The sequence below is a fragment of the Zalophus californianus genome, chromosome 10, assembly GCF_009762305.2.
Source record: "Zalophus californianus isolate mZalCal1 chromosome 10, mZalCal1.pri.v2, whole genome shotgun sequence".
Classification (NCBI taxonomy): Eukaryota; Metazoa; Chordata; class Mammalia; order Carnivora; family Otariidae; genus Zalophus; species Zalophus californianus.
This window is the reverse complement of record NC_045604.1, coordinates 85,173,768-85,192,704: the sequence shown is the minus strand read 5'-3', so window position 1 is coordinate 85,192,704 and position 18,937 is coordinate 85,173,768. Positions and strand designations below refer to the sequence as shown.

Below are 18,937 nucleotides of genomic sequence, written 5' to 3'. Positions count from 1 at the left end.
TTCATTTTCATTGGTTTCCATGAATTTGTTTAATTCTTCTTTAATTTCCTGGTTGACCCATTCATTCTTTAGTAGGATGCTCTTTAGCCTCCATGTATTTGAGTTCTTTCCGGTTTTCCTCTTGTGATTGAGTTCTAGTTTCAAAGCATTGTGGTCTGAAAATATGCAGGGAATAATCCCAGTCTTTTGGTACCCGTTGAGACCTGATTTGTGACCTAGGATGGGATCTATTCTGGAGAATGTTCCATGGGCACTAGAGAAGAATGTGTATTCCGTTGCTTTGGGATGCAATGTTCTGAATATGTCTGTGAAGTCCATTAGGTACGGTGTGTCATTTAAAGTCTTTATTTCCTTGTTGATCTTTTGCTTAGATGATCTGTCCATTTCAGTCAGGGGGGTGTTAAAGTCCCCCACTATTATTGTATTGTTGTCAATGTGTTTCCTTGCTTTTCTTATTAATTGCCTTATATAATTGGCTGCTCCCATGTTAGTGGCATAGATATTTCTAATTGTTAGATCTTCTTGTTGGATAGACCCTTTAAGTAGGATATAGTGTCCTTCCTCATCTCTTATTACAGTCTTTCTTTTAAAATCTAGTTTTTCTGATATAAGGCTTGCCACCCCAGCTTTCTTTTGGTGTCCATTAGCATGGTAAATGGTTTTCCACCCCCTCACTTTCAATCTGGGGATGTTTTGGGTCTAAAATGAGTCTCTTGCAGACAGTATATGGATGGGTCTTGTTTTTTAATCCAATCTGATAGCCTGTGTCTTTTGATTGGGGCATTTAGCCCATTTACATTCAGGTTAACTATTGAAAGATAGGAATTTAGTGCCATCGTATTGCCTGTAAGGTGACTGTTACTGTATATTGTCTGTATTCCTTTCTGGTCTATGCTGCTTTTAGGCTCTCTCTTTGCTTAGAAGACCCCTTTCAATATTTCTTGGAGGGCTGGTTTCGTGTTTGCAAATTCCTTTCGTTTTTGTTTGTTCTGGAAGCTTTTTATCTCTCTTTCTATTTTCAATGACAGCCTAGCTGGATATAGTATTCTTGGCTACATATTTTTCTCATTTAGTGCTCTGACTATATCATGCCAGTCCTTTCTGGCCTGCCAGGTCTCTGTGGATAGGTCTGTTGCCAGTCTAATGTTTCTACCATTATAGGTTACATATCTCTTCTCCCAAGCTGCTTTCAGGATTTTTTCTTTTTCTCTGAGACTCGTAAGTTTTACTATTAGATATCAGGGCATTGACCTATTATTATTGATTTTGAGAGGGGTTCTCTGTGCCTCCTGGATTTTGATGCCTGTTTCCTTCCCCACATTAGGGAAGTTCTCTGCTATAATTTGCTCCAATATACCTTCTGCCCCTCTCTCTCTCTCTTCTTCTTCTGGGATCCCAATTATTCTAATGTTGTTTTGTCTTATCGTATCGCTTATCTCTCGAATTCTGCCCTCGTGATCCTGTAGTTGTTTCTCTCTCTTTTTCTCAGCTTTATTTTCCATCACTTCATCTTCTATATTGCTGATTCTCTCTTCTGCTTCATTTATCCTAGCAGTTAGAGCCCCCATTTTTTATTGCACCTCATTAATAGCCTTTTTGATTTCGACTCGGTTAGATTTTAGTTCTTTTATTTCTCCAGAGAGGGTTTCTCTAATAACTTCCATGCTTTTTTCAAGCCCAGCTAATATCTTTAAAGTCATGATTCTGAACTCTAGGTCCAACATCGCACTAATGTCCATATTGAGTAAGTCCCTGGCAGACAGTACTACCTCTTGTTCTTTTTGTTGAGGTGATTTTTTTCATCTTGTCATTTTTGTCCAGAGGAGAATAGATGAATGAGAGAACAAAATGCTAACAGATTAACAACGTCCCCAGAAAATATATTGTAATCAAATCAGAAAGGACCTGAAACCAGGGCAAAAGAAAGGGAAAGAAAGAAAAAAGAAAGAGAAAAAAAAGAGAAAGATAAAAACAAACAAAAACAGAACAAAAAAAACAAAAAAAAACAGAATATGATCAAATAGGATCAGGCTGGTGCATAGATCAGTGCCACACACTAGATTTTGGGTGTATTTTGGTCTGTTAGAAGAAAGTGCCTCCTAAAATTTTCAAGAAAGAAAGAGTTAAATATGTACAAAATAAGGGTTGTTACGATGAAGGGATGGAATATGACTGTAAAGATTAAAATTATAAAAAATTATAAAAAAGGAATTGATAAGAAGATGTTTGAAAAAGAAAGAAAGAAAGAAAAAAAGGGGGGAGAGAATGTGATCAGGCAGGAGACTAGAACAAAGCCCTACAGTAGAGATTTAGGTTATATTTTGATACATTAGAAGAAACTGTATCTCAAAATTTTAAAGAGAGAACAACTTATATATATATGCCAAAAGTAAGGGTAACTACTATGAAGGGATAGAATATGACTCCAAAAATGAAAAATAATTTTTTTAAAAAAAAAGGATTGATAAGATTTTGGTTGAAAAAGGGAAAAAGAAAAATTCAAAAAAAAAGTTAAAAAAATTAACTTTGAAAGACTAATGAATCATGGTAAAAAAGCCATGAATTCTATTTGCAGTAGTCCCCTAGCGCTGGAGTTCTCCTGTTCTCATTGATCGGTAAACTTGGTCTTGGCTGGCTGTTCATGCTGATCTTCTGGGGGAGGGGCCTGTTGCCGTGGTTCCCAAATGTCTTTGCCGGAGGCGGAATTGCCCCACCCTTTCCTGGTCTGGGCTAAGCAATCTCCTCGGGTTTGCTCTGGGGAGCTTTTGTTCCCTGCAAGCTTTCCATACAGTGAGGGAGGACGACAGTGAAAATGGCGGCCTCCGATTCTCCGCCCCGGAGGAGCCAAGAACTTGGGGCCCCACTCCTCAGTGCTCCCCAGAGAAAAGCAGTTAGTCACTCCCGTCTCCCTGGTCTCTGGCCGCACTCCGTGCTCACCCAGCCTGTGACGGAGCATTTCTGTCTCTGGCACCCGACCCCGTGTGGAGTCTCCAAACCCAGCAGATCCCTGCGGTGCACTCCCGCGCCGCTCCTCCCGGGGGAGGAAGGAGAGTCTCCCTGATCTGCCGCTTGTTGGGTCCCTGCTGGAGGAGCAGTGGCCCAACTGTGTCGCCGACCACAGTTTATGGCAACCCCAAGGTGAGAGCCCATGCCTCGGCTCCATCTCTGCAGCCAGCCTCCCCGCTCCGATCCCCGGGAGCTCTGCCGCACTCAGGCACCCCTGGTCTTTCTGTGACCCCGAGGGTCCTGAGACCACACTGTCCCACGAGGGTTCCACCCCCAGCTTAGCCACTGGAGTGACGTCCCTCAGTGGACCCGACTTCTAAAATTTCCGATTTTGTGCTCCGCGGCTCTATCACTTGCCAGAAGTGGCCGATGGAGGCCCCCTCTCCCGCCATCTATCCTCCCGAATATCGCCTCGGATTCACTTCTCTGCACGTCCTACCTTCCAGAAAGTGGTCGCTTTTCTGTTCAGAGAGTTGTTGTTATTCTTTTCTTCGATCTCCTGTTGAGTTCGTAGGTGTTCAGAATGGTTTGATCCCTATCCAGCTGAATTCCTGAGACCAGATGAAATCCAGGTCTCCTACTCCTCCGCCGTCTTACTCCGCCCCCTGTTTGTGGATGTTTTTTCAGCTTTGTGGTTAATATCTATTTGACTTTATTTATTGAGCAATGTTTAATATTAAGGTGCATCAAGGGTGGTAGGAAGAATTTGCTTCTGTTATGATTTTTGTCAAAACAAACAAAATGTAACTCCACTAACACTGTATTCACCTCTCCTAAGACATGAAGTGGGGAATCACTGTCTAAAGAGATAAAATGAAGAGTTGTACATTTTGTTAACTTTCCTATCCCCATTATCTAGAATAGTAATTGGCACATGGTAGGGGCTCACTAAGTCTTAGCTGAATAAATGAATGAATGAATGAATTTGGACAGAATGTGACCTCTTGTGAACAGATGTGGGAGGCTGCTCCAGGAATCAATTAAAGTTGTGTGTACTATCTTTGGAGCCTAGAGTAATAAAGGATTTAATTTCCAAGAATAGTCAGGGGTTATAAATTGGTGGTCCGTATTCCATGCTTGGACATATGTTGTCTGGCTTACCAGGTACTCTCTTTTGTCTTATAATAAATTCTTTGCCAACACACACATGCACACACTCAGAAGATTTCACAAAAAAACGTTGGATTTCTAATATATTTTATAAGTAAAATACGTTGAAATGTGAGTTAAAATAAATTCTATCACTCTATTATGGTTTTGGTTGTGTTGTTGTTTGGGCCATGGATCAGTTCTTGGGTGATACCTGTTAAGTTGTAAGGGAGGTCCAGGAAGCCAGAGTGGACTGCAGTGGGCCCTCTGAAGGGTCTTTCATAGAAACAACATCAAGACCTATGGGGCTTGTTAGGCAGGTTTCAAAATTTTTATTCCACCAGTTTATTGAAGGACAGCTAGAGCTAGGTGACAGGCGCCATGCATCACTAGAGAGACACTGATCATGATCAAGGCAATTGGAAAAGTGGAAACAGAGAGATGAGAAGTGTTGTGAGAATAAATATTGGGATGAGGATCCTGGGGCGGGGGTGGAGAATTTAGAGACATGGAGAAATTGGCAAGGATTGACAATGAAGATATAAAACCCAACAAAGATGAAGCATCCCTGGGGTCTATTTACTTCGTGGTTATCTCCATGGGTTGATGCACTAACTAACTATAAGGACTATATAAAGATAAATCAGGGGAAAAGTGATGGTATCACTTCTTCCTCTCTACCTCCTCCCTCTCCAGCATGTCTCATGGTTCAAAAGTTCTTAACGAGATTACTGGTCAGTGCAGTGACAAAAGTCATTTTAGAGTCTGAAGACAGAGATGTCTGGCATCATCAGATTGTAAGACCAGGTTAAATAAAGTATTATAGACTTAGCCTGGACCCAAATTCTGTTCATTTATTGGGTATGTGGTGGTTTCTGAGTGTTATTTAAACCCTTGGAAACTTGGTTTTCCTGTCTGGAAAATGGGGATGATGAGAGTGCCCATCTAATCATAGTATTAAATGCAAAGTGCCTGACATAGCATATAAAAAATGCTTTCCCTATTGAGCCCTCTATTTTACTTGATGTTACTATGGAAATTCAGAGAAAAGAAAAAGAAGGAGGTGGGGAGGAAGCCCCCATGGTAGTTGAATACTAACATATAAATGCAGGTTCATGGGAAATTTAAAATTATATGAACTTCCTCTTTTTTGGTAAAAATATATCATTTTACTATTTATGACCTCCAGCCATATGTTACAAGTGTAGGTTAAACATTTCTCTACCCTTCTCTTTTTTAAAAAAATTTATTTTATTTTATTTCAATTCAATTAATTAACATATTAACTTTCTGACTCCATCTTATATTAACTCTCTGATCTGTCTCTTGGGGAAAGACAAACCGAGCACTTGGGTTTTTCTGCAGAGATGTGTAACCTCTAGACTTTCTTCTCTGGACAGACCCTAAAGCCATGCTCAAGTAGGCAGTTGATAGGGAGGAATCCAGTTGCACTTGACATCCTCACAGAACGACAGATGACCTGACTTGCTATAGATGTCAGATGCTCATACAATCAGGTGATCTGTCCTTTCCCTATGAGTGTAGCCTCAAGTTAAGCCAAAGTTTGATGAGACAAATGCCAGTTAGGCTCATAGTCTCATTAGATGAAGGTAAGAATTCAGACTAACATCAACTTGCTGACCTTGTGAACACAAACTTTGCACTTGGTCACAATTATGTGATATTTTCACCCACCATCTTGTTTGTTTCTTAAATGAGATGATCCCCATTTCACAGATAAAACCACTGAGGCTCAGAGAAGTGAGAAAGTAGCCAGGCTGAGAATTCAACCCCCAAAAATGAGCTTTTCCCACCACAATGGTAAGCTGATACAGAAGACTTTCCTGGTTCTGTGCCCCTCAGCCTACTAGGAGCATGATGAGGCCAGTAAGGCCATTCCTGTCCTCACCTCCCATCATGGGTGGCTCCTTACCTTCTCCATTTGAGTCCAGTAGTCTAGGACATCACTTGCAAAGTTAAATTCCTCAGGTACACTGTAGTCATTCCATCTCGGGGCTCCAACCCCTGATAAAGGCTGGCAGCGAAAGTACCCAGGGGCAAGGTGAAAGGGCTTGCGGATGCCCCAGAGGACCCGGAAACTCATCAGCCACTGCATGGTGGGCAGTCCTCAGGAAGCCGGCACAGAATTTTCTGTCTTGGGAAGAGATGACTGGTCATGGAACGATAATTTCCTCCATGAAAGGAAGCCAATAGCTTTATTAGAGTAATAGCTTTGTTTCAGCTCACCAGAATTTGAAAGGCACAAGGCCCATCTGCATCTCTACCCTCTCTCTTGTTAATATCCTGTCCTGGGTTCTGTGAGCTAACAATTTTTCCCGCCTGAAATTGGGTTTCTGTCACTTGAGACTGTCAGGATACTGACAAATATATCACCATACTCAGGACAGACCAGACTAATATCACAACACCTTCTCTAGGGGGTCTTTCCCAGGACAACATTCCAGGCAGCTATTTCCCACCCATAAGAGCTGACCCATGAAATGAAACTTGTTTGCCACTCCAGATCCCAACAAAGACCCCTTTTACATGGGAGAAGAAACTTCACTTATTATTATTGAAGTCTGATTGTGAAAATTGGCTTAAGCTAGAACGATCTTTCCATGAGAATATTGACTGAAGAAAACCACTCCACAAATGGCTTTGAGATCCAATCACTTTACCACCAAAACCAATAAAGCCTCCTCCCTCTTGGTTTCAGCAATCACATAATACTGTTTGACAACAGACCACAGAATAGATCAATAAAACCTGACTCAGTTTACTTTCAGCCAGTTTAGACCAATAATAACCTAACCCCAATTTTGATGCTGCCCCCAGAACCCTACTTCACATTCCTAGCAGGGGGAGGGATTGCTAAATATGCAATTGAGTTAATGTTTGCAGAAAAGAGGATGGATATATGAAAAGTTCATCCCTTAGAGTTTGCTTGTCAGCACGGAATCTTGGACCACATGACTTAAAGTAAGGTCTCCTTTTTAGTGCCTATCAATCAACTGTACCATCTTGTGTTTCATCAGGGCATTTTTGAGCAAGAAAGAGACACTAAGATCTCAGCTGGCCCAGATCTGGCCCTCAGACATATTCCTGTTGGCTCTCGGTCTTTGGAGGAAAAATTGAAATTGTCAACATTTAAACCTTGGGAAATTTCATTTAAAAGTCTTGATGGTCTCTCCTGCAAACATAGAAAGTCTGGCAATACTTGGGCTTTATTTCAAACTGGACAAAATGGCTGGAGCTGAGAATTGTATGCTTCATTGAAAAGGAATGTTCTCCAATTTCACATGGTTACCCACCACTCCTTATTTTGTCACGCCTACTAGTTTCTCCACTTACTGTACCTGTCAAGCCTCTGGATATTTGAGCTTAAAATATTTGATTTAGACCAACATCCCGAAAGGGATTTCTCCAAGGTTTCAAGGCAAGTTTAGTCATAGAGCTGGTTCTAAAAGTCTGCCTTCCCTGTTCTTTTGTCTAACACATGCCTCCCTCCACAAGCATGAACTGATTCAGAGCAGGAATACAAGACTCACTTGCTATTTTAAGGCACAGGTAAATAAATGACCTTGGGATCTTCTTTAAAAGACCCAAGGTCAGTGCAAACAACCCCTGAATAAGTGGCTAAAGACAAAAACCAAAGGGAGAGAAATACTGAAGAAATTAATTAGTCCTTTATTATGGGTTAATTTGCATCCCCTCAAAATTCATCTCTTGAAGTCCTAACCCCCAGTACTTCAGAATGTGACTGTATTTGGAGATAGAATCTTTGCAGAGGTGATTAAGTTAAAATGAGGTCATTAGATGGACCCTAATCCAATATGACCCGTGTCCTTATGAGAAGAAGAGATTAGGGCACAGACACACGTAGGGGGAAATGACATGTGAACATGAAAATAGCTATCCACAAGCCAAGGAGTGAAGTCTCAGGAGAAACCAACCCTGCAGATAGCTTGATCTCAGGCTTCTCACCTTCAGGACTATGAGAAAATAAATTTCTGTTGTTTGAGCCCCCACCCCAGTCTGTGCTACTTTGTTATGGCAGCCCTAGCAAACTAATAACACCTCTTTTAACCAAATAAAAACAACTTTGGTATCATCTTATAAATGTGTTTGCAATTCTAACTTCATCTTCATCACATAATAGGACCAAATACAGTGCCCAGCTGAGGACTGTGGTAGCCGAGAGTGTGCCCTTAAGAGTCAAACATCATAGCTTCAAATTCCAGCCCCTTCCCCCACCACATATGTAAATGGACAATTTTCTTAACCTCTGTCTAAAATATGGAAATACTGGCAGCCCCTATTTCCTAAAGTCGTGGTGATGAATGAATGACATCCCTCATAAAGCATTTAGGCACAGATGCAGTACAGATGAGTGCTCCAGAAATGGGAGCTATTATTAGTTACCGCTCCCTCTGGGGAAACTCTCGCTTGCTTAATCTTTGGAATTCAAGTGTAAAGAGAAGAAACAGGAATAAATTAAAGAACAATCTTTTGAATTGCTTTATTTTTTAAAAGATTATTTATTTATTTGAGAGAGAGAGAGAGAGAATGTGAGTGGGGGGAGGGGCAGGGGGAGAAGGAGAGAAATCCTCAAGCAGACTCCCCGATAAGCATGCTTCATCCCAGGACCCTGAGATTATGATCTGAGCTGAAATCAAGAGTCAGACACCCAACCCTGAGTGAGCCACCCAGGCACCCCTAGAGTGCTTTAAAGTGCATTCTGAGGTCAGTTTGGCATTGTGGCTTTGAGAGTTGGCTAGGCTCAGCATTTTTTGCCCAGGTACACAGTGCCTTGAAGAGTTCCTGCAACAGAGCTCTAATTTCACAAGTCTTTGGACTGAAAAAGCTAAGTATTTTATGAGGCAACATACTTAGTGTGGTATAGGGGATCCTGGAGTTACATAGCCAAGTTTGGTTCTGCTGCCTACAGTCTGAGTGATCTTGGCCACTGTTTATGTCTCTGAACCTGAAGACACACTAGTAATATCTACCACCTGACTTCCCACAGGATTAGTGAGATAATCTGTATAAATTACATTGCCAGCTATTGTGTCTAATATACAATAAGGACTCAATAAATATTGAAATGCTCCCTAACTCCCGGCAAATTCTGAAGCCAAACCCCCCAAGTTAGATACTTAAAAAAAAAAAAAAATTTTTTTTTAAATGAAAGGCATTCACTTATATAATATGAACCAACTTCTGCAGAGTGGAATTTTCTTTCAAGTGTTCATTTTCTGGGTCTTCCTACTCTCCTCTGTACCCTCTTGCATAGTCCACCATACTCAGAGCCGCCTAACATTAAACAGATCACCCTCTATATGCCAGCCACTGTGCTAGGCATATCACACATATATTCTCATTTATCCTTCTCATTCAGTATCACCATCCTCATTTTGCATTAAGGAAACAAAGTGTCAAAGAAGTTAAGAGCCTTGCCCAAAGTCAACCAACCGATAAGCGACATTGTCAGAACCTGAAATTAGGCCTTTGAATTTTAAATTCAGGGCTCTGTAAATATTTTACTGCCCTGTGATAGACACACACACACACACACACACACACACACACCTCACAAAGAAGCTTTCATTTACCTGCCTTACCTGGCAGTGTCTAGAAAACAGCTGGGCTTTGTCTTGGACTGGTATAGAAATGGGGACTTTACATATACACTTCTCTCTGATCAGTAAAGTTCCCAGGAGTACACACACAAAAAGGACTGCCCATCTCTGGGGCGGAGAACTTGGCAGGAATCTGAAGATTCTGAAGTGGGAGGAGATGCTCAGAACAGTACGGAAAACAATCCCAGCCCTCCACTGGAGAGATAATGGGTTGGAAAAATAAACTATATGAAGTCATTCCAGTTCTTGTGGGACGGCTTGTGGTGTGAAGGAACAAAGTCAAATGGCGAATTCTCACTAACTCTGGAGCTAACCTGCTTTCTTTCCCAGCCCCATACCTCCAGGGCTCACATTTAAATGACAGCCAAGTGGCAATGTTGTCTAGTAGTTAACGTCTGTGCTCTGGAAGCAGAAAGGTCTGAGTTTAAGTCTCCAGTCTGCCACCTACCATCTCTTTGACTTTCATTGACCTCCTTTCTCTACCCTCGTTTCCTTATATGTAAAATGGGAAAGATAATAGTGACAACTTCTGGTTGTCTCTTATGGTTGTCTTGTTGTTATTGCATTGCTAGGATTAGATGGAATAATTCATGACGAGCACATAGCACAGTGCTTGGCCTAATCAATATTGACTGTTTTTATTAACTGGGGATTTGGAGAGAAACAGTTCAGTGTACTAACAAAATGCAAGGTCTTTGGAATCCCAAGGTCTTGGGCTTAAATCCTGGCTCAACCATTTACAAGATGGCCGATGGACAAGCCGTTGGCCTCTTCTAACAAAACAGAGGAGTGTGGTTGTTAATAAGATTTGTTCCTTTGGATCCTTGAAAGAACAGCACCAGGTCAAGTCTGCACAGCGTTTGGCTCAGACATGTAGACGCTTGGGTTGATGTTGATGTTGCATTGATAAGCCTGGATTGCTGCATGAAGTGGCTTATATTGTAGTCTACTAGAGCCATTTTGGGGGTGTTGCTGGGGGATGGGGATCTCCAGGACCCTGGCCCAACTATCACAGGAACTTTTCCCTCCCACCCTCTAATGAAGCAGGGACAAAAGTACCACAATGTATTAAGGAGGGCACATATTGCATGGAGCACTGGGTGTTATATGCAAACAATGAACCCTGGAACACTACATCAGAAACTAATTATGACTAACATAACATAATGGTGACTAACATAACATAATAAAAAAAAAAAAAGATTGCTGGAGACACCTAGAACATCCCTGCTGGATTTGAGAGCAAGCCTGTCTTCTGAGAGGTGGGTTGTCCTTCTCCAGGCCAATTCATTCATAATCAATTTTCAGCTCAAGACAGACTTTTTAACGAGAGGGGTGAGAAAGCAGTGGTAAGTTGACTGGCCACAGTAAGTAAAGATTAAACAGACAAAGTATCAAAGACCCTGATACTCAAGCAGAAGAGGCAGTCACTTTTAGGAAGAAAATGGGGACAGAAAGGAAAGTCTATGAGACACTCTGGATCTCAGTGGATCTCCCATGTGGAACTGTAACTCTGGTGTTGTGGGCATAGAAGACCGGCTCTGGGCCAGGCAGCCTGGTTTAGTCTAGCTTTCACCAGTTACCAGCTCTGTGACATTGAGCAGGTTTCTTAGCCCCTTGTGCCTTGGTTTGCTCATCTGTAACAATGGGTCTATGGTAGAGATAGTGGAATTCTCTGAAGAATCCATTCACACTTCTCTTTTCATTTCAAAGCCTCTCTTGTAGTCAGAATGAGACCACTGAATTCCAGGTCTGGATAATGAACACTAGGCAGACATGAGTCACATCTGGTCTAGGGCATTTAAGAGCAGTTATGAGTTCTCTATACTCTCTTCCCCTGACTCAGTAGTCCTGGAAACTCTGTATGGAGATAGTAACATCAAAATATGGCAAAGACACTATCAGCCTCATTCTCTGTTGTATTGTATGGATGGAGGTTTCTGTGATTTGTCCTGACTGACCACCTGCAACTTCATGTACCCATGAGGGCTAATGAATATTGTTTTGTGAGACTCCCGTGCTGCATAAGTGACCTTGGGAGCCTAGTTAGTTATTAGAGGGCTTCCAGGTCAGAATTGGCCCTTCTGTTCTGGACTGTAAGAGCTATATTTTGCCTTGCATCTCTTCTGGCTCCAGGCTGGGCTGCCCCCTCCCCAGAATGGAATCTAGAGGGGAGGGGAGGTAAACACACCTAGCCCAGGCTCCTTGAATATGTAAAGACATGATAACATAGGAATTCAGCTCACTCCAAACTGCACATAGGCAGACAAACGTTTCACTTCAGAACCCGCCATTTGCCCTATAAATATGGCCCTTATGGAGATGGTCAGCTGGAAGTCTCAGCTGAGGGGAGGACGCTCCACCCAGGCCTCTCAATCGGGACTCCAGCCTGTCTCCACCGGGCTTCCCCAGCTAATGAGGTTGGATATTTTAAGTACCCAATTTGATGTAAGTTTGTCTTATTCTTTTTTTTTTTTAAGATTTTATTTATTTATTTGAGAGAGAAAGAGCACACTCGAGCACAAGGCGGGGAGGGGCAGAGGGAGAGAGAGAAGCAGGCTCTCCCCTGAGCAAGGAGCCCAATGCAGGACTTGATTCCAGGACCTGAGATCATGACCTGAACCAAAGGCAGACACTTAACCAACTGAGCCACCCAGGCACCCCACGATCCACTTCTTTTCAGAGTACCCAGACCATGGAGGGAGATGGGAGATGGAATGATAACCACCAGCAGATAGAAAAGAATGACCAAAAAAAAAAAAGACTGCATCAAAAAGCTTGATCTTAGTTTTGTAAATAGCCCTGCTCTTCTGAGCACATGCCCCCTTCCTGCTCACTCCTCCCCTTTATCCCTCCTTCGGTGACAGACTGGCTCTATTGGCCTACTGAAGGTTTGGTTAAAGGTAACTAACATAAAATAATTAAATAATTAAATTAAAAAAGTAAAGTTAATAGCGGAGTTCTCACAGCTGATTTGCTGTGCCCAGGCTGACTGCACCTTTGACTACAGCTGATTCTCTTGGCCCCCACTCCGCCCCTCACACTGCACCTCTCAAGCATGAATCTCTTCCTAGAGCTTGGTGTGAACCCAGCGAGGTGCCTCCGTGGGCCTCATCGCCCGGGGATCTCTACTGCACCCGTGTGGTGATGTTGGAGCATGACCGGTTCCCGGTGGGCGGGTCCCGGCAACAACGGAACTAGGACTCACTCGGGTGCCTTCCACTCTCAAAGTTGGCCCCTTTCTGCTAACCATCAGTTTGTGCACTATAGTTAAGAGTCTGTTTCTTGGGGGCTGGGGCGGAGGGTGGGGGGATGGGTGAAATAGGTGATGGGGAATAAGGAGCGCACTTGTGATGAGCACCAGGTGTTGTGTGTAAATGCTGAATCACTGAATTATACATCTGCAGCTACTATCACAGTGTATGTTAACCAACTGGAATTTATTTTATTTTATTTTATTTTATTTTTTAGAGCGGGGTGTAGGTTCAGAAGGAGAAAGAGAGATTCCCAAGCCGACTCCCCGCTGAGCCCGGAGCCTTTTGCAGGGCTCGATTTCCACAACCCTGAGATCATGACCTGAGCTGAAATCGCGTGGGCCGCTTAAAGCCAGCCAGGCGCCCCATTAACTAACTGGAATTTAAATTAAAACTTTAAAAAGTATATTCCTTAGATATGTGCTACGGTGAGCGCTGTGAATTGTGTAAGACTGTTGAATCACAGATCTGTACTTCTGAAACAAATAACGCAGCATATTTTAAGAAAAAAGAAAAAGAAGATAGCAGGAGAGGAAGAATGAAGGGGAGTAAGTCAGAGGGGGAGGCGAACCAGGAGAGATGATGGACTCTGAAAAACAAACTGAGGTTTCTAGAGGGGAGGAGGGTGGGGGGATGGGTTAGCCTGGTGATGGGTATTGAGGAGGGCACATTCTGCATGGAGCACTGGGTGTTATGAACAAACAATGAATCATGGAACAGTACACCAAAACAAATTATGTAATATATGGTGATTAACATAACAATAAAAAATTTTTTAAAAAGTATATTCCTTAAATATAAATAAAAAATAAAAAAATAAAATTTGGCTCCTTTCGCCATGGATCCTTGGCTAGCTACTTCCTTTTAGGTGAAGATGACACTATTTGACTTTTTTTTCAGGTTTTCATTCTGGTCCCATTCCTTCCTTCTTCTCTTGTAATCTTGCCCCATTCTTATTGTTTCTCAGGCTTAGCCATATCTCACCTTCATTTCTTCTTTCTTTCCTTCTTTACTTGTTTCTTTCCTTCTTCTTTTCCTCCCTCCCTCCCTCCCTTCCTTCCTTCTTTTTTGCTATAACCATGCACAATTACCTCTACTCTTATTTATTCAATATTCTCCTTTACATCAATTTCCTTAAAATGCTAAATAAAACAACAAAAACCCATGGCAGTCCAAATGAAGCTCTGTACAACTACTGTAATTAAGCAATCATTATTTTTTTAAAGATTTTTATTTATTTGTCACAGTGAGAGAAAGAGAGGCTGAGCAAGCAGGGGGAACGGAAAGCAGGGGGAGAAGCAGGCCTCCTGCTGAGCAGGGAGCCCGATGTGGGGCTTGATCCCAGGACCCTGGGATAGTGACCTGAGCCAAAGGTAGTGGCTTTACCGATTGAGCCACCCAGGCGTCCCTAATTAAGCAATTATTTTACTTGCCACGAGGAAGAAACTAAAAATGAATACAGAGAAAGCAAAAATTTTTGCTGTTATTAAACCCCATTTACAATAGAGTTCCCTGCCAAATACTTGAGACCAGTCTTGTTCTCTTTTTGTTAAAAAAGGGAAATTAAGGTTTGATCAGTTGTTCATTGCTATGATGGTATTGCATAACAAACAGTGGCACACATTTATTTAACACACATTTCTCTGTCACGAATCTCAGACTAGTGGCTCTTTCCATAGTGGTCAGCAGAGGCACCCAAAATCAAGTCAAACCCTGTAAGTACATTTAAAACTTCTGTTTGCATCATCTCTGTTAAGATTCTATTGGCCAGGGGCACCTGGGTGGCTCAGTCGGTTAAGCATCTGCCTTCGGCTCAGGTCATGATCCCAGGGTCCTGGGATCAAGCCCTGCATCAGGCTCCCTGCGCAGCGGAGAGCCTGCTTCTCCCTCTCCCTCTGCCTGCCACTCTGCCTACTTGTGCTATCTGTCAAATAAATAAATAAAGTCTTAAAAAAAAAAAAGCACACAAAAAACATTCTATTGGCCAAAACAAGCCACAGACGAAGCTCAACAGCAAGGAGCAGAGAACCATATTTCTCCCTGTAGGAGGGTGTGTATGGGGGAGGGGGCAAGTAGAGAGCAAATATTTGCTAGAAAACAAATCTACTCTACCACAGAGGAGCAGAGGACCTAGAAGTCACAAACTGAGAATTTCTAATTGACTCAATGGAAGGGAAATGGGAAGGGTGAGCTCACTCTGGTTCTGGACAAAATCAGAATTCCTTTAGCAAGGAACAAGGGTGGTGTAGAGGTGACTGTGGAGAAGGCCACTGAGTGGGTGTATTAGTCCGCTAGGGCCGCTGTAACAAAACACCACACACTGGGTGGTTTAGACAACAGACACTTATTTTCTCACAATTCTGGAGGCTGGAAGTCCAAGATCATGATGCTGGCAGGGTTGGTTTCCTCTTGGCTTGCAGATAACCATCCTCTTGCTACTTCTTCACGTCATCCATCTGTGCAATGCACCCCTGGTGTCTTTCTGTGGGTCCTCATCTGCTCTTCTTTTAAGCATGCCGGTCAGTTTGGATGAGGCCCACTCTAATAACCTCATTTTAACTTAATTGCCTCTTTGAACACCTTACCTCCAAATACAGTCGCATTCTGAGGTACCGGGGGTTAGGCTTTCAACATATGAAATTGGGGGGATACAATTCAGGCCATAACAACAGGAGAAAAGCAATGTTCACCACACTTGTTCAAGTGCCTCCCTCCTCCAAAAGTTGCCTCCTTAATTATGTATTTTCTTCTGTCCCTTCCTCTCCCAGTTAATGGTTATTGGACAGAGTAGACTACATTAGCTGTTACCTTCTTTTTTTTTAAGATTTTATTTATTTATTTGACAGAGAGAGACACAGCGAGAGCAGGAACACAAGCAGGGAGAGTGGGAGAGGGAGAAGCTGGTCTCCTGCTGAGCAGGGAGCCTGATATGGGACTCAATCCCAGGACCCTCGGATCATGACCTGAGCCAAAGGCAGATGCTTGACGACTGAGTCACCCAGGCGCCCTGTTACCATCTTTTCTATATGTCATAACCCATAGCTACTTTTTCTCCCCTTATTTACTCATTGAAACTGTTGTTTTGTTTGGGGTTTCTTTCTGGAAGTAAGTTTTCTAATGTTCTTGCTTCCAGTTCTGACCCTTGGCCATTCTGGGCAATGTTAATGAACTCTTTAATTGCTCTCTTCTTTCCGTTATCACACCTTGTCTTTTCTTTTTTTTTAATTTTTTTAAGATTTTATTTATTTACTTGAGAGAGAGAATGACATAGAGAGAGGGAGCATGAGGGGGGTGGTCAGAGGGAGAAGCAGACTTCCCGTCGAGCAGGGAGCCCGATGCGGGACTCGATCTTGGGACTCCAGGATCATGACCTGAGCTGAAGGCAGATGCTTAACGACTGAGCCACCCAGGTGCCCCATACCTTGTCTTTTCTGAGTCTTCTCTCTCAATATATGCCAGCCTTGTTATGACCTATATTAACATGACCACAACTGAATTCAATATTCCCACCTCAAACCTGTTTCTCTTGGAAAGTGTTATAATCACCTACCCAGTGTAATTGATCAAAAACCTAGACATCATCCTTAAGTGCCTCTTCTCCCTTAACCCCACCTGCCTTATTTAGTCACTAAGTCACAAAGTTCTAAGAAGTAGAATTTCCTCTTCTAGGAATTTCTCAAATTTGGGGCACTTGCCTGGCTCAGTCAGAAGAGCATGTGACTCTTGATCTCAGCGGAATGAGTTCAAGTCCCACGTTGGGTATAAAGATTACATAAATAAATAAATATTAAAAGGAAAAAGAATTTCTCAAATTCTCTTCTAATGTATTCACCTTTCAGCTACTAAAGTAATCATTTAGAAATGCACTGTTACTCTTCAGATGAAGTCCAAACCATTTATGCATGTGTTATAATAATCCTCCTTTTATCACTTCAGAATTTGAACCTGATGTTGAAATAATAGTGAGTGTCCCTTCCCAGGCTAAGTTCCTCCTTCCATACACAAATAATGGCAGCAAGCCTAGGGCACCTTATGCCATCAACACACACACAAATTGGTTAGTCTAGGGATCTCCCTAGAGCTAATGATTGCCCAGGGAAGTTGTACACATCCCATACTGGACCACTGGGACTTGGTAACCCTTACTTCTTGGTTCTCAGGGTTACTGGGGTATCTTACAGGCTTTTGCTAGATAACATAGGAAGGATAAGGTGGTCTATCTTTATCTCGTCCTGAAAAAGACAATATTTGATGATTTCATTATAGTCACAGGAAGCCAATCTTTGTGAAAAGGACTGTCTAAATATTATGATTACTTTATACAAGCTGTCTGGAGAAGGGGATGGAGTGGAGGGAGGAGAGTCAGATGGTATACTTTGGGTAGGTCATACATTTCCCCTAAAGATACAGGTTCCCATCATGAATCATTTCTGAGCCTATGAGCTGGGCATGGAGGAAGGGGACATGATAAAAAATGATAAAGTGTCAAAATGAACTATCCGCTCGATTTTAAATTTTTGGAAGCTGTCAGTTAAATGATGCTCCCTTAAACAGAGATAAATCCAGACTGAGAAAGACAAAGTTTTGCTATTTGATTAGCAGACTGTGTTTCTCTACTAGGCCGAACATAAAACTCTGGTGTCGTCCAATGGATTCCAGGAGGAGTATATCACAGGATGTACACATTCTAGTGGGTATTTTTTTTTCATTTTTTTAAAATTAAGTTCAATTAGCCAACATATAGCACATCATTAGGTTTTGATGTACTGTTCAATGATTCATTAGTTGAGTCTAACACCCAGTGCTCATCAGATCACGTGCCCAGTGGGTATTTGTCAGGGGCTGGAAGAGAAGGCAAGTGAAAGGAAAGGATGCATAGGTGTTGTAGGCAAATGGGTCTAGGTTTGAACCTGTAGCTGTCATTTACTAGCTACGTGGCTTTGGGGAATATCACTTAATCTCTCCAAGTCTTTGTTTTCTCCTCTGGAAAATGGGAAAAATAAGAGTAACTGAATCAAGGGGTGACTGTGAACATTAATCAATATATATATTTGTTTGGCATAGTGCCTGATACTTGGCAAGAGCTTGATAAATGATTGATATTCTTATTACTGTTGTTGCTATTATTACTAAGTATTCTGATGGAGAAGGGCCTAGACCCTCAGAGATCCTTTGCTTTCTCCAGCTCACTTGAACCTGCTAGGAAGATTCATCCTCCATCCCTGGGTTGGAAATGAAGCCCCCAGAGGCCCCAGGAACAAAGTTTGTGGCTCATCATTCAATGCCACCCTCCCCTTCTTTACTTTCTCCAAAGATAATCCCCATGGTCTTGATTTAAAAATGATTTTATTACTTGATTATAGGAAGAGTAGATACTACCATAAACATGATCCATGGGGAAGGGACACTTTATTTGAGGTCCCTATACTGTTCTCACACCTATGTTCTGAGGTTTATAGATGCCACACAGAGGTGAAACATGATAGTATTTATTTCCCCTCCTCTGGTCATGACTATCCCGAGATTTGGGGTGACTTGGGGAGGCCTCCAATGTCTTAACCGCGTGTGTAAGTCTGTCTGTATGGAGGCCTGTCCAGGGGTGAGATGGAGTGTCTTGACCTTTCATTTCCTTCCTAAGATCCAGGATTCTGCTGGACTCTGCCACTGTCTGTTTATCTATCTGTAGAATTAATCATTAGTTGCTCCCCCTTCTCCTGTTTTCCATCATTTTTCTTTATCAGTCTCTCTTACTATTTTTACTGATTTTTATTTCCTCCCTCCCTCCCTTCCTTCTTCTCTTTCTCTCCCTTCCTCCAATTTTCTTTCTTCCATCCCTCCATCCCGCCTTCCTGCCCTCCCTCCTTTTCTTTCCTAATGGCTTTCTTTTGCTGTTTCATTCTTTCTCTAATTTTTCTTTCTTTTTTCTCTCTTCCCCTCTCCTTTCCT

At 42.3% G+C, this 18,937-nt stretch overlaps 1 protein-coding gene across 4 annotated transcripts in view; it reads right to left on the bottom strand.

Moving 5' to 3' along the window:
• ACSM1 (acyl-CoA synthetase medium chain family member 1) overlaps positions 1 to 9,823 on the bottom strand; it is a 57,706-nt gene extending 47,883 nt beyond the window's left edge. For 2 of the 4 annotated variants that reach the window (XM_027612690.1, XM_027612693.1), the window contains exons 1-2: positions 9,720 to 9,823; positions 6,029 to 6,250 (exon numbers count right to left, since the gene is read on the bottom strand). In XM_027612690.1, coding sequence (XP_027468491.1) covers positions 6,029 to 6,211 — 183 coding nt within the window. In that variant the 5' untranslated portion in view covers positions 6,212 to 6,250; positions 9,720 to 9,823. Of the gene's footprint in view, positions 1 to 6,028; positions 6,251 to 9,710 lie in introns of all 4 variants that reach the window. The other 2 variants (XM_027612692.1, XM_027612691.1) reach the window with 2 other exon arrangements.
• Between the last annotated feature and the right edge of the window lie 9,114 nt (positions 9,824 to 18,937).